Source organism: Sturnira hondurensis, unplaced genomic scaffold (genome assembly GCF_014824575.4).
Source record: "Sturnira hondurensis isolate 20B ecotype Veracruz unplaced genomic scaffold, ASM1482457v3 Scaffold0021354, whole genome shotgun sequence".
NCBI lineage: Eukaryota > Metazoa > Chordata > Mammalia > Chiroptera > Phyllostomidae > Sturnira > Sturnira hondurensis.
In genome coordinates this window covers 4,173,007-4,186,726 of record NW_028093985.1, presented here as the reverse complement: position 1 = coordinate 4,186,726, position 13,720 = coordinate 4,173,007, and the positions used below count along the sequence as shown (strand labels likewise).

At 43.9% G+C, this 13,720-nt stretch overlaps 1 protein-coding gene across 3 annotated transcripts in view; it reads right to left on the bottom strand.

Annotated features, from left to right (window-relative positions):
• Positions 1-13,720, bottom strand: part of IQGAP2 (IQ motif containing GTPase activating protein 2) — a 277,347-nt gene that overhangs the window by 96,480 nt on the left and 167,147 nt on the right. For all 3 annotated transcript variants that reach the window (XM_037032366.1, XM_037032369.1, XM_037032367.1), the window contains exons 7-11: positions 13,568-13,681; positions 12,502-12,680; positions 10,313-10,400; positions 5,214-5,377; positions 2,368-2,528 (exon numbers count right to left, since the gene is read on the bottom strand). In XM_037032366.1, the coding sequence (XP_036888261.1) occupies positions 2,368-2,528; positions 5,214-5,377; positions 10,313-10,400; positions 12,502-12,680; positions 13,568-13,681 (706 nt within the window). The remainder of the gene's footprint in view (positions 1-2,367; positions 2,529-5,213; positions 5,378-10,312; positions 10,401-12,501; positions 12,681-13,567; positions 13,682-13,720) is intronic.

The following is a 13,720-nucleotide window of genomic DNA, read 5'->3' as shown; positions in this document are numbered from 1 at the left end:
TACTGGCTCCTGAGATGGAGCGGCACAGCCTGATCTTTCTCCTGCTGCGGGATGACTTTGTAAGAGAAGTGAGCGGAATCTCCCAGACCTCTCCCTTTCTGGTCTGACAGTTTTCACAAGTGCCAATAGGTTCAAATGAGATGGATGGGATACAGACTGAATTTTCTGACTGGCTGCCATTTGCCACTGATGTTTCACCTTTTAATGAGTGCATCTGCCAGACTCTGTGAATTCTGGTAACAAGTTCATCTGCACAAACACTTCCTGCTATTAGTTCCAAGGAAGTTCACTGTCGACAGTAAAGCAACTGGATGGAACACACACTACACGATAGACCAGTGAAAACTGTAGGCAGGCTCCACTTTTGGTATCAATTTTAAGAGCAGCAAAACTGTTTGAAGACACTTCTGGTACTTTCATCTTCTCAACTTGCAGCCATCTGTGTAGACCGCCCGCTCATCACCTGCCAGGAACACCATGAAGACTGTCCCCTTGGCCGATGCCATGGTGGCCAGAATGGCGCCCTGGAACCACAGCATCCTGCCCCTGGGCCTACGTGCTTCCGGGACATGTTGTCGCTGCAGTCCCAGGGCTGCCCCCCCTTCAAGGCCCACTCCCATCCCCGCGGCCCCACAGCCCCAGCTGGTCCGCCCACCCCAACCCCCCCACCAAAGCACAAATCCATCAGCAGCCTCCTGGGATACACAAGTATGGGTGAGGAGTGCGCTGTGTCACATGACGCCACATCTCAGGACCCCACCGAGTCCCATCAATTTTTTAAAAGATCATTAAGACACAGATTTTAAGTTTCTCATATAGAATATTCGAACTCGGAGGCTGTGTCTGCAGGCCCCAGTTGAAGACCACAGGTATAAAAGTGGTTCTCAAGTGAGGTGTGGGACCATTTCCTCAATGGGTTATTTATAAATCGGGATGGGGGAGGAGGAGATTTTTGATAACCAAAATGGGTGATTTGGAGGGAGGGGGCACTGTCATTCGGAGGGCAGTGGCCAGGGATGCTGAATCTGTAGACAGTCTGGACAATTCTCTCATCAAGATTCCCCACTAGATGGTGAGCTCCCTGAGGAAGCGGCCAGCTCTGTCTTCTACTCCAGCACGGAGAGCAGAGCAAAACTGCTTAGCTAAGAATGAGGGCAGAAAAGAGTAGGAAGACCGATTTGGAAGTTATTATAGAAGCAAAGGTAAAACGTCTAAATGAGGTGGTCACTGGGAAATGAAGCATTTTGCACACGTATACCGCACACAGATTGGCCACTGACAGGGAGAGAAGTGAGCAGGCTGCTCACAGCAGGCGGTGCCTGCCAGAGGCATAGGAAAGCTCAAGTTGAACTTGAAGTTTCTAAGTTTGGAGTAGAGGGTGGTGCCATTAACAGAAACGGTGGTGGTAGAAATAAACTACCTTGCAGAGAGACTCTGAAGCATAATATGAACCAGGTGGCCAAATTTATGCAGTACAAGAACATGAGTTTCTCCAAAAAGACTAAAAACGAGAAAAACCCACTGTCCTACTACTTTGGGGCCATTCTCTATATAGATAAGTGGTCCAACACATTTTTTAAAATTTCTAAGTGGTTAAACCATTTTCCCCCTGCACAACTGTAGGACTCAGGAGAATGAGCCCACCTATTGGAGCAGTTCCAGAACCAGTAGCTGAAGAGCTTTTAAGATCTAAGCAGACATCTCCCCCTGGTGGTCACAAAGATAGACGGTCACCGTTTTGGATTTGGGCTTTTCCTTTGCTGAATCTTTCATTGGGCTACTTATTCCACCCTCTTAATTTTCTGCCTAGATCTGCTCTAGTGTTTTATAATACTGTCAACTGCACTATCTGGTAGCATGTGTATGGAGCACGAAACGAAGAATACTAAATAGGATCGTCACCCACTGCCGTGAGCCACTGTGGTCTCAGGGTTCCTTTGGTTTAACACTCAGGAAAAGGAGGGTTTGGGGCCTAATGGCCAAGCTTCGGGTCTGTAAGTCCAGATTCAGTTTCCTCATCAGCAACATAAAAGAACTGGACTGGATGTCTACTAATGTTGCTTCCAACTTTTCTACATTTTGTTGTCTCCAAAAGAAGCCCAAAGGAAGGTGTGGGGAATCTTTGCTTATGATAAATTCAGGCAGCAATTGCCACGGAATGATTGTTTTGGGACTCTGTGTTTCCCTAAAAGGAAGACTGTAAAGAAGGAACTCTAATAGTAAGAAGGCTCTTAAGACAAAGTAGACTGGTTTTCAAGCAAATGAGCATGGGTATACAGATTTCTTCAGGAAGTGGCAGATCCTTTATTTGTGAGATCAGCCAGACACAGATTTCTGCGTTGAAAAGAGGTTTGGAAAATTTCTTACCATTCCATATATGTCTCATCCAGATTGTTGAAGCCTGCTGCTGGGCTTCTGAGCTGACTCTGCACGGACACGAGATCACTGCTGTCCAAGGCCTGGTTCAGTAAAGCGACCGCGGACAACATTTCCACCGCTATCAGGAGCTCCTCGTGGGCCAAGAAGTTCTGTTGGGAAACATGTAGCAGTGAGCTCGCACACCTCGTGGATGGATGGGAGTTCAGAAAGCACATTTCAGAGAACAATGAAAAGTCATAGATTTTGAGAGTCCAGAAGAACAAGGGCTCGTTAGTCACCTCTTTTTCTTTGGCTTTTGAGAACTTCTAGGACTTTCGTAGATGATTTTGGGGACTGAGTTCATTACAACCAACATTTACGATTCTACAAACATCTGCATTCCCATAGCTGATTCCTACTCCCAGCTCTGTGGGCTGCTCATAGGCTTGGTCTTACCAAATAAGCCAAGGATTAGATAACGCTGTCACTTTCTGAGTGAGGTAAGATATTAGTACAACTAATAACTCCCCATTTGAACTGAGGGTAAGGAAAAGAAGAAAGAATTTCACCTAAAACTTACAGCCTCAGAGAGTAAATAAAAATCTTTAACCCAAGAATATTGATTCTAGTTTCAAAAAATGTAGTCACATTTTTATAATTGGGTAGAAATTTTTAAATGTACTATAAGGTGTAGATATTTGAAGAAATGTGAGGTAAATCTTTTGGTAAAGCAAGTAAGAACTCCCAGATTTATGTGATTTATAAGTATGAATTATTTTTAAAATGTATCTTCGATTTCAGAACATTTCCCCCTTTCCATGTTCCCTTCCATCTAAACCATTTTATGTTGACTTGGCTGAACTTCCAAAAGTTATTTCTTCCATATAGTGAAGGAACGCAAAGGGATCATGAAAGTGAATTAATTTTAAAAAGCCGATACATATCTTTATATCTAGGATATTAAATGTATCTAATATATACAATGTAGTATTTATATTAAAATACATTATAGATTTCTGGATCCCCATAGAAATCTTACAGCAAAATGATTTTAGAGTAACAAAGTATAATTTTCCCTTCCAAAGCAAATGGAAAGAAGAGGTTATTATAGGGAACATGTAAATAAATTTCACCCAAATGTATTAAATTAACTACAAGTTTAACACACAGGGAAAGTATAAAATTATAAGAGAAGAATGTGATCATCTGAGAGTCACCTCTTCTACCCCTTTCAGTGAGCTGTCCCCAGTGTCTACCGTGGTGTGCAGCAGAAGCAGTAAGGAGAGTAAGGAAGAAATAGGCCTGCACCCCCACGAGCTGACGACCGGCCAGCTGGGCACAAATGCCTGCGGGGGAGTTTGGGTGGCCTTGAACTCCAGAGCTAGAGAAACAGGAGAAAATATTAATGAGGGAACCTAGATGCAATTTAGGGAATTAATTAATTTTATTTTATTGCAGAATTGCATCTTTCTGTTTAGAAAACACAGGAAGTCTTCACAAGCAAGAATAAGAAAACAAGTCGTACCACTTAGCCCTTTAGTTTATAACCTTCTACTTTTAATTCATGCGGTGATTTACAGAGGTGTTTTTAAACTGACTTGTTATTTTCTAATTACAAAAAAACCCCAAGGTGATGCTATATATTATAATCTCATTTTTTCCACTTAATGTTAGTGTGAGCAATCTGTTATGAGTTAGACATGTGGCTCGCTTCCTGCTTCTCAGTATCAGAGACAAGGCTGGAAACGTCCTTGTGGCTACCACTTTTTGATCCGTGTTCTTTTCCTAGGAGCATAACTGTCAGGAAAACAGGAAGAGCCTCCAGTGCCCACCCCTCGGGCCACCCCCCAGGGAGGCGGCCCTGCTCACGGTCCCATCGGCTGTGGGGGAGAGGCCCGCCACCCCAGGTCTGTGCCCACACGAGGTCGGATCTCACAAGTCTGCTGATCTGATTTCCAAAGATAATTGTATTTTGTTTTAATCTATGCTTACTTACTTCTGATTCAGTGTGAATATTGCTGTGTGTGTTTGTCATTATGAATACCAGATATTTTGTGAATTGCTCTTTATGCTTTAACCTCCCGGCCCTAATTTTTGGGTGGATCAGTGCTCTTTCTGATTTTTATGATCCAAAGTCTTCCTTTTTTTCCTTAGGTCTTTAATTTAAAAATTTTTTTTTACATCTAACTGTTTATATTGGAAATTTATTTTGATATGTGTGGCGAAGTAATGTTTTCTTCCCCAAAGGGGGAAATACTTGTTAAGAATTTCATTCCTTTCCCTACCTTTTTGAAATCCTAGCTCTCTCCTATATTAAATCCTTGGCTTTGCTCCAGCACGTCTCATTTTGTTCCATTGTTTGGCGTAGTTTGTAGTACACGCGCTCTTAATTACTCTAACCTTATGTAAATAGTGCTGTTTAATACCATTAGCACAGCAAGGAGCATACGTTTACAAAAACTAAAGCGATGGTGCTAATGTTCTTGGTCACCGATCTAGACACGCTGATTTAGAGCTTATTTTTCTATATAAAAAAACATATTTAAAAAAATTCAGTATAGTTTAAAAATTATCCAAAAAGTTTTAAAAAGTCAGAGAGAACAAGCACCTGCTTTCAACGTGTATCTGTGTAGAGACCTGTCTGCCTTTCCGAACTGCACTCTTGGATTCTTTATGTGGATCGAAAGCAGGAATTAAAGAGGAAGGTGGCCATGGAGCTAGTCCAGGGCGGCAGCGAGACTGGGGACTGGCACACGTTGGAAACGCTACCTCCCCCTGCACCTCCTGAGCAACATTTCTCTGGCTTGGACTCCTGATAATGAACATCCCCATAACCACAGTCTCCCCTGACTTACCATGGCGTTCTGTTTCTGGAGGTTGGAAAGTTCCGTCTGATACATGGCAGCAGCAAAGGGATAAACAGGAGGCAGCTGGGCCTCTGGTTTCTTCAGTGCAAGCAGCGTATTCTCGGGGTCGCCTTCCCGAATGACAGCATTGATGTGGTCCACTGCAGCTAGTCCTGGGGCGGGGCATCACATCCTGTCAGAAGGCCCACTCTCCCCACTGTGGCCTGGCCCAACCACCCCAGCTAGTCAAGGAGGACTATACCCTAACAATCCTCAGACATCAATTCAAAAGAACCTATGCACCCCTTTGTTCGTAGCAGCATTATTTACAACAGCCAAGGGCTGGAAACAGCCTAAGTGGCCATCAGTAAATGAGTGGATTAAAAAACTGTGGCACTTTTACACAATGGAATACCACGCGGCAGAAAGAAAGAAGGAATTGCTACCCTTCAGAACAGCATGGATGGAGCTAGAGAATATTATGCTAAGTGAAATAAGCCAGGTGGTGAAAGAGTAATACCACATGATCTCAACTATAAGTGGTACCTAATGAGCAAAACAGAAAATGAGCAAAATAGAACCATAGGTATGGAAACAAGGAACAGACTGACAGGGACCAGAGGGGAGGGGAAATAAGGGGGGAAAGAAGGGGTACAGCCTAGTTAAAGAACAAGTATAAATGCCCCATGGACATGGACAACAGGATGGGGATTGCCTGTGGGAGCACGGGGGAGGGGCAGAGGAGAGCCACAGGGGAAAATTGGGACAACTGTAATAGAACAATACAAAAAGCAGAACCTAGCAAGCCACTGTCTATGAACTCTGAACTGCTGCAGTGGCAGTGCAGGCAGAGCCTTGGAAATGGCTGCAAGTCTGTCCAACCCTTGAGGGTAGTCCCTAAAGGAACTCGGCATTGACAGAGCTGGAGATACGAGAATGTCCCTGCTGAGCGTGATATCCTTCCAAAACCCTTCCTCTGAGGACCAGCCCTGGTCGTCCCTTGTTGGGAGCCGCCCTGCCTGGTTTCAGGAGCTGTAACCCCCCCATGGCTAAGGCTGAGTGACCGACCTTCGGACCATAAGCCACTAAGGAGACAAAGTTTCTATCTCCCTGGCAGGAGTGACGCTTCTGCTCCTTTTTTCATAACTGGCCCCCAACGCTTGATCAGTTAGCCAATGATGGGTAAGATTCCCCAAGGTGGGAATGACCTAAGACAGGCATGATCATATGGAGGCCCCAGGGAAGGACTTGGGGGGCTGTGGAGAAAGGGGGTGATGAACCCTCACCCCTTGGCTTTGATGAAGCCTGAGTCCTCATTCTGTCCCTGAGGAGTCTCTCAGAATTCTTTGGCTATCTTGCCTCCTCTGTCTGACTCAAGCCTGAAAAAATGACAGAGGGCGGTGCAGCCCTGTGCTGGAAAAGGTGGGCTCCCTGGGTGATCAGGCCTGAGAAAGGATATGTAAAATCCTTTGAAGCCTGCTTTGATAAGAATGTTCTTAGTTAAATGATAAAGGTCTGAGCAGGAAATGAGTCTGTTTCCCAAAGTTTAGTAGCCTTTCAGCTGATAGACCCTGACTCAGAAGAAGCCCTAATAGTTCTTTGTATGCTATCTACTCTTTGATCCTTGCTGCTTAACAATGACTAATGAGTTGGACCTGTATTCCTGTGGAAATTAAGCCCAATAAAAGCCTGTCTAGGCAACGGTCAGCTCACTCTCCCCTAGAAACAGTGGTCAGGCCATTCTGAGGTGCTCCCCCCTTGAGGGAGTAGCTGTGCCATCCCTTCTCCTCCACAAGACTGGGTAGTCTCAGTCTGTGAATTTGTCTCATATCTCATCCATGAGGCTGAGGGCACTGTGGGCAGGTGACCCCATCAGTCCCTCCTCCATGAAGCCTTCACGTGGTTCCAGTCCCTGAGGATTTCACACCTCGGAATCCATACAGTACTGGGAGCTGGGCCACAGAGATCCCGCAGGCATTGCCCTTCAACGCTCGCTGTGTGGTAGCATTGCCTCCTGAAGGAGACGGAGCTGCAGGAGGTCTTGCCCTGCTGCTGTATCTGCACCCTGAGTCAGAACCACGGGAAACCCTTAGGAGGCACTTGGATGCGCTGCTGCTTGGGCTCGATGTGACTAGCTCTCAGAACATTCTCCCTGAGCTCCATGTTTCTATGAATTGGGATTCTTAATGCAAAGTAATCCAGGTATATTTTTAGAAATACTAAAATTCTTACAATTGAATAAGTCTGTTCTAGTATCAGTTAACTTATTCAAAAAAAAAAAAAGCAGCCCTGACCACAGAATGGCTTGATTGACATGATCTGACCCAATTATAAGCTCTGTGATGTCTTTACCAGCTGCAATGTTCAGATTACAAAGACCTGAATTTTAGTGACCAAACTGAAAGTGCTTAAACCAGTGGGTTTAGCATAGGTTTCAGAAAATAGAAACGAAATTGCTGACCAACTGGAAGAAAGAGTGATGAACTCTGCCACCAGGCACAGGCAATAGCACACAGAGAGAACCAGCAGGGTTTTGCCTTGTAAATAAGGCTTCAGGGTGGTAGAAAAAGCAGAGACCCATAGATTCCTAGAGCTTCTCTGTCTCCCTAATACACAGCTACACGGCAGCTAAGACTATTCTAACTCTTTTTAACTGATGACAATTCGTCTGCTCTAACTACATTCGCAAGGAGCTACCTTCAACAACCTCTCCACCGGCAGACATCTTTCAGTAGCAGGACATACTTGCAACTAATGCAGTCTTTTGTGCCACCCTCCCGGAAAATGTACACTTCTTCTAAAGGATCTGAAAAACCCAAACACACTTTTCCATTCTTAGAATTAATATGACAAATGAACGAATGTGTCATATCAATAACAAGAAAGGAAGGTCACTAGTTGGTTGTGGTGTTTGCTCTTCTGTTAAAGTTACGAGACCCTTCCACTCTGCCTCTGACTACTTTGGAAGGCACCCTGCTTCTCCTGTGAAAACTCTATTGCATGTTTCTGCAACTGAGGGTAAAATATTACCAGAAAAATCACATCCTCAAAACACTCTTAGTGCACCATTTCTTCTAAAAAATAAAAATAAAGTAAGCTTAACCACTGCTTTATACTGTGCATTTAACAAAATTCCCAGCCCTGAGCGTCACAGAATAGGCCATGTGATGAGTGGAATGCACGTGCCAAACCCAAAAGTTAAATAATTGTACTTCAAACTAAGCTGAAGGGTCTGGCAACAGAGCTGGTGACACGGCCATCAAAGCTGTCACTTACACCATAAAGATGGCTGCTACGAATGTAGACACCTTAACATTTTAATGTAATTACCTACCTGGCTGGGGAAAAGCTTGTTGAGGAGTTGTACACACACACTTGAAAGCACACAATTGTCTCCTCATCAAGTCACTGAGGAAAACGTGCTTTGGAGGGATCTTTTTTTTTCAAGACTATGTTCGGCTCTATTCGACTATAAATTTTCAGATGGGGAGAGATCAAAAACTTCAGAATAATCATGTTCTGCACCTTTGAAACCATCAACTATTGCAACGTCCTTCATAATTTCAGCTGGTTATGCATCAGTGCAAATCACCTCATGCTTTTTACTTACAAATGGGGAAAAAGTATAGTTGATTTGGCATTAAATCTGTCATGGAGTAAAGTATTAAAATATTTACATAAAGCATTTTACTTAACATGAAACAGAAATCTGTTGTTGTGACTATAAACATTTCATAATAAAGGATGGGGAAGGGCTATGGAACTGTTTCCTCACTAAACTTATGGACCTCAGATGTCTTACTGGCAACACTAATTTCTCCCTGTAATCCATTTCTGCCAAGCCTAATGAAATTCTCAGCTTTTAAACGGAACAGAAGGAGAAACTTGAACTTACACTCCGTGTATCATCAACAACATGTTCAACATTTAGTAGAAGGAAAGAATAGGAATACACATTCCAATATGTTAATGTGTGTGTGTGTGTTTTAAGTTACCCTGGAGCTCTTAGCAGTGTATATGTGAAAAATTTCTCACACCTACTCAGTTGTGAACACCTAGATATTCACATCCAAGTTCTCTGGGCCCGCTTAATGACTGGGTGAAGTTGGATGTGTCTCTACTTCAACTTAGGGACAAACTTCCGGTTACACCTACAGGTCTGCATGGTTGGGAAGGTGTTAAGAGTGATAAAGAGCATTTAAAGCTCACAGATGATGTTAAATCGAGGACGAGGTTTAGGGCTGATGTAACTAGTGAAAACACCACATATATATTTGGCAGACAGTTCACATGCTTTATTAAATGGGCTAAATGGTTTTTTATGTATTCATTTTGGGGATGTATATGGGTTATTTAGGCTGACCTATGAGAAATAAACATCAGATAGAATTCCTTACTGCTTCAAGTAAAAATAAATTTTACTAGAAAGGGGAAAAAGACGAATAAAGAGATGAATGTATCTAAGTTGGCATATGCTTATTTTGGCTGCTTTCTGCCCTTTGTAGCGACACCACAGAAGAACTGAACTGCACAACTCCCTGAGACTCAGGGACGCGGATTTAAACCCGCACTGTGGGATTCCATTGGCCGGTCAGGCCTCTCCTGCTTGCACTGGAACTACAGGGGCTGGGAGGAACCAGTTTGTACAAACTGTAGGCTAGTAACTGGGAAGTATTAACGGGTCAAGCTGTCAACAATACCTTTTGCAATTCCAATCAAATGCCATCACATAATCATGGGCAAGGAATGAGAGTGTTTAAGTCATGATATTTTACTAAACAATCATCAACAATATCCCAATAAGGGGCAGGTTCAAAACACGACACACTGTACCTGTGATGCGACAGGAAGAGACAGTCAAAGTAACTGCAAGACACCTTGACCTACTCTGTGTGGACTGGGGACAAGAGCTCCAAAAATTGCTCTTCAGAAAACTGCCAGATGAAACAGCTTAATTAACAGCAACATTCACAATTCATGGATTTTTTTTTTTTGGTCACCTAAGGCAGTTTCACAAGAGTACAAATTGAGAGCTTTGCTGAGATTCTGAGGAGGCAAGTTCATATCTTACAGAAGTACCTATTTCCTGAGAAGAAGCCATTACTTACTGTTGACTTTATTGATAGTGCCTTGGATTTCCGCCTGTGTCAGCAGTTCTTCATACGCATCTCTCTCTTCTTCGGAAATACAGTTACTCTGCAAAGCAAAGTCTTCACTGACTCCTCAGGTTAAATGTTTCCACAGCTCAAGAGTCAAAAGCAAAAATTCAAGAAGTGAAAAGAGCCACCAGCTAGCACTCACTTGAAAGCAACGTGAGCATTTGAGATAGCCTGCTTGTGCGGGGCCCCAGGGCTCCCAGTGCCCAGCAAGGGCCACGGAGAGGAACCATAGGCCCTGGGAGTGTCAGAAAAGGCCTAATTTTCTGATGTGAACATTACACTGGACCCCTTGATGTCACCACATTTTGAATACCAAAACCAGTTAAACATTGGCAGTTTCATTTGAGTCAGTCTAATAAAATCAAGAACACAATAATGAATAAAGCTAGCACAACAGAACACATTTCATAGAAGAAATCAGTGTTCAGTTGGAAAACAAATTTACAAAAGAAACAGCTGAGGGTGTTCCGGAGGAACAGAGCAATGTCAACAGTAGAGGTGGGAGCAGGACGCAGGCGGCAGGGTTTGGTCACAGATGTGGGAAAGGTTGGTGGGACTGGTTGCCTGCAGCACAGGGTGCGTGTCCAGGGCTTGGCTGAAAGGTGAGGAGGTAAGCTGGGTGCCCTGGAGGTTTTTTAAGGACAAGAAAAGGACGTCACTGTACCCCAGTAGGTGGTAGGAAATCAGGGGAAGTTTCTGGAGAAATGACACCAGATCTGCAGCTGAAGATAAATTTTTCAAGCTCAGGCCCTGGACAGGCTCGGAGAATGACAGGATGCACAGTGACTGTGGGGGAAGGTACTGCAGGAGCCCGGAGGCCAGGTTAGGAGGGGCAGGGCCGAGGCAAGAGTGCTGAGACTAGACTAGGTGGATGGATGCAAGCCTGGCAAGAAAAGGCAACAGAATACAGGGATGGACAGGCCATGGGAGACATAAAACGAGTTCTGAAACAATGTGGAAGTTGTTCTGAAGGGAAGCCAGCAAGGGGCACACGTGTGAGAAGGGTGGAATAGGAATGAACACACCTCTGATGTGATGAGCAGAAGGCCTGTGGATGGAGTTATCTGGAGGAGTGTTAGAGATGTCTGGTGTGAGGCTAAGGGTTTCTTCAACCAGTGGATAAGCTTACTTGAGGAAGAATAGAGACAAGAGTGACTCCATGTCAAAGTCAATCCTCACATTTAGAGGGAGGAGGAAGCCAAGACACTGATACAGAGGAGAACCACAGCGACAAATCAGCACGTAGGTAGCAGAGCAGACCACATCAAGGCGGGCGGCCAGCATAGGGCAAGCACACCGGAGGCTGGTGGAGGCCACCAGTGGAGAAAAGGCTGCAAGATAAAGTGGTCATTTTTGGTCATGGGGCTGAAGCTGACATGGGAAGAGCTTAAAGAGAGGAGAGCTGTCGAACAAGTGGAAGCACAGCACAGACAAGCCTTCAATAACACAAGGAGGCAGGAAGTGGGGAGTGTGAAGTCAGCATGGGGCAGGCTGCCCTGCTGCGGAGGAAATCACTGTCCTCAAAATCATGGAAATATAAGGAGAGTGGGTTCAAAAACATCCCCTCTAAACTCCACCACACTGAATTATTAACCTGTACTAACAAATATAAAGGTAGCTCGGCAAAGCTCTGGCTGGTGTAGCTCAGTGGATTGAGCGCGGGCCTGCGAACCAGAGTATCGCAGTTCGATTCCCAGTCAGGGCACATGCCTGGGTTGCAGGCCAGTTCCCAGCAGGGGACTCACGAGAGGCAACCATACATTGATATTTCTCTCCTTCTCTCCTTCCCTTCCCCTCTAAAGATAAATAAATAAAATCTTTAAAAAAAAAAAAAGGTAGCTCGGCAAGTATGAGGTCTGGGGACGTCTAACCAGGAAAGATTTTTAGCTGCTACTTTTACACTTTTCAGATAAGTAGTAAGTTTACAGAATGAGCTTGAAAACCTTGCAACTTACAGTATTCATCGTAAAAGGGAACCCAATTTCCTTACAAGGTGCAAGGTCTTCTTTCCCCCTTAACTTTCACCCAAGCCAGTTGCCTGTGGCTGTAGAGACCACAGCCAGCTGATTTCAAAGTATTACTTTTTTCAAACTAGCTACTCTTCTACCATATTTACTACTAAGAATCTAATCAAATACCTTCAGTCTTGCATTTTCCTCTTTTCCCTTTTTGGCTTCCCAAAGTTCCTTCTGATATTCCTGTGCAAAATTTTCATCCACTAAAGTTAAAATGGCGTTCGGGTTTCTTAGTGTTACAATGGTCTGCTCCGCTATTCCTTTTTCAATAGCTTCATTAATAGCTATAACAGCAGCATGCACTGAGAAGAGGAAAAACAAGATTTCTTTATGAGCAAATGATAACACAGACAGTTGCACCAACACTGCATACACTTAAGCAGGTTTGCTCTCTTCTTAGGCTCCCAGCAAGTGTACCAAACAAGGGGCCTCCGACACATCATAGGACATCCCTCTGACAAACTCCACCTGTCCGCCTATCTGGGTCCCGTCTCAGCACCTGTTATATAGTCCCTATTCATTTATTCAACCCGCACTGAAAGGCTAAAATGAACGAAGCACTATATCAACCAGCTGGGCATCGGAAGGGTAATATGCTGACACTTTTAAAGTAGCAGGTTGTTTTTAAGAGATGCCTGTAATTTAACTTGCTACACTGAAAGAGAATATAGCAGCGTGCCCTACCACTAAAATCTAAGGACAAAGAAAGACGAAAAATATTTTGAAGAACAAAGACATTTCTAGAACCTCTTAACTCACATTGTACAAGTGGATGCTTAAAGTCCTAGATTAGCCCTTGGCCACTGTGGCTCAGTTGGTTGGAGCATCGCCCCATAACTGGAAAGTTGTGTGTTCAATTCCCAGTCAGGGCACATGCCTAGGTTGTGAGTTCAATCCCTAGTCAGGGTGTGTGAATGAGGCAACCAAATGATGTTTCTCTCTCACCTCAATGCTCCTCTCTCTCTCTCCCTCCTTGTCTTTCTTGAGAACAAAATAAATAAAGTCCCAAATCAATTACTTGCTTATATTCAAATATGCTCAAATTAACCATGTCTAATATATATAATAAAAGCTTTCAGAGGGGTTTAAACCTATCTTCTAAATATTCTGTTTCTTGTGACCATGATCAACAAATAAAATATAAGTCAGACTGATGTCAATGGCAAGTTTAGATTTTAAATAGTCTTACAGGCGGCTTCATCCACCGACAGTTCATTAGCCAGAATACCACCTATTTTGCTGAAAGATGGCATCTGTATTCCATATTTCTCCAGCTCCTTTCTCATATTACTGATTTCCTCCTCTGAAAAAGAACAACAAATTAAAGAGAGCCCAAGAAATG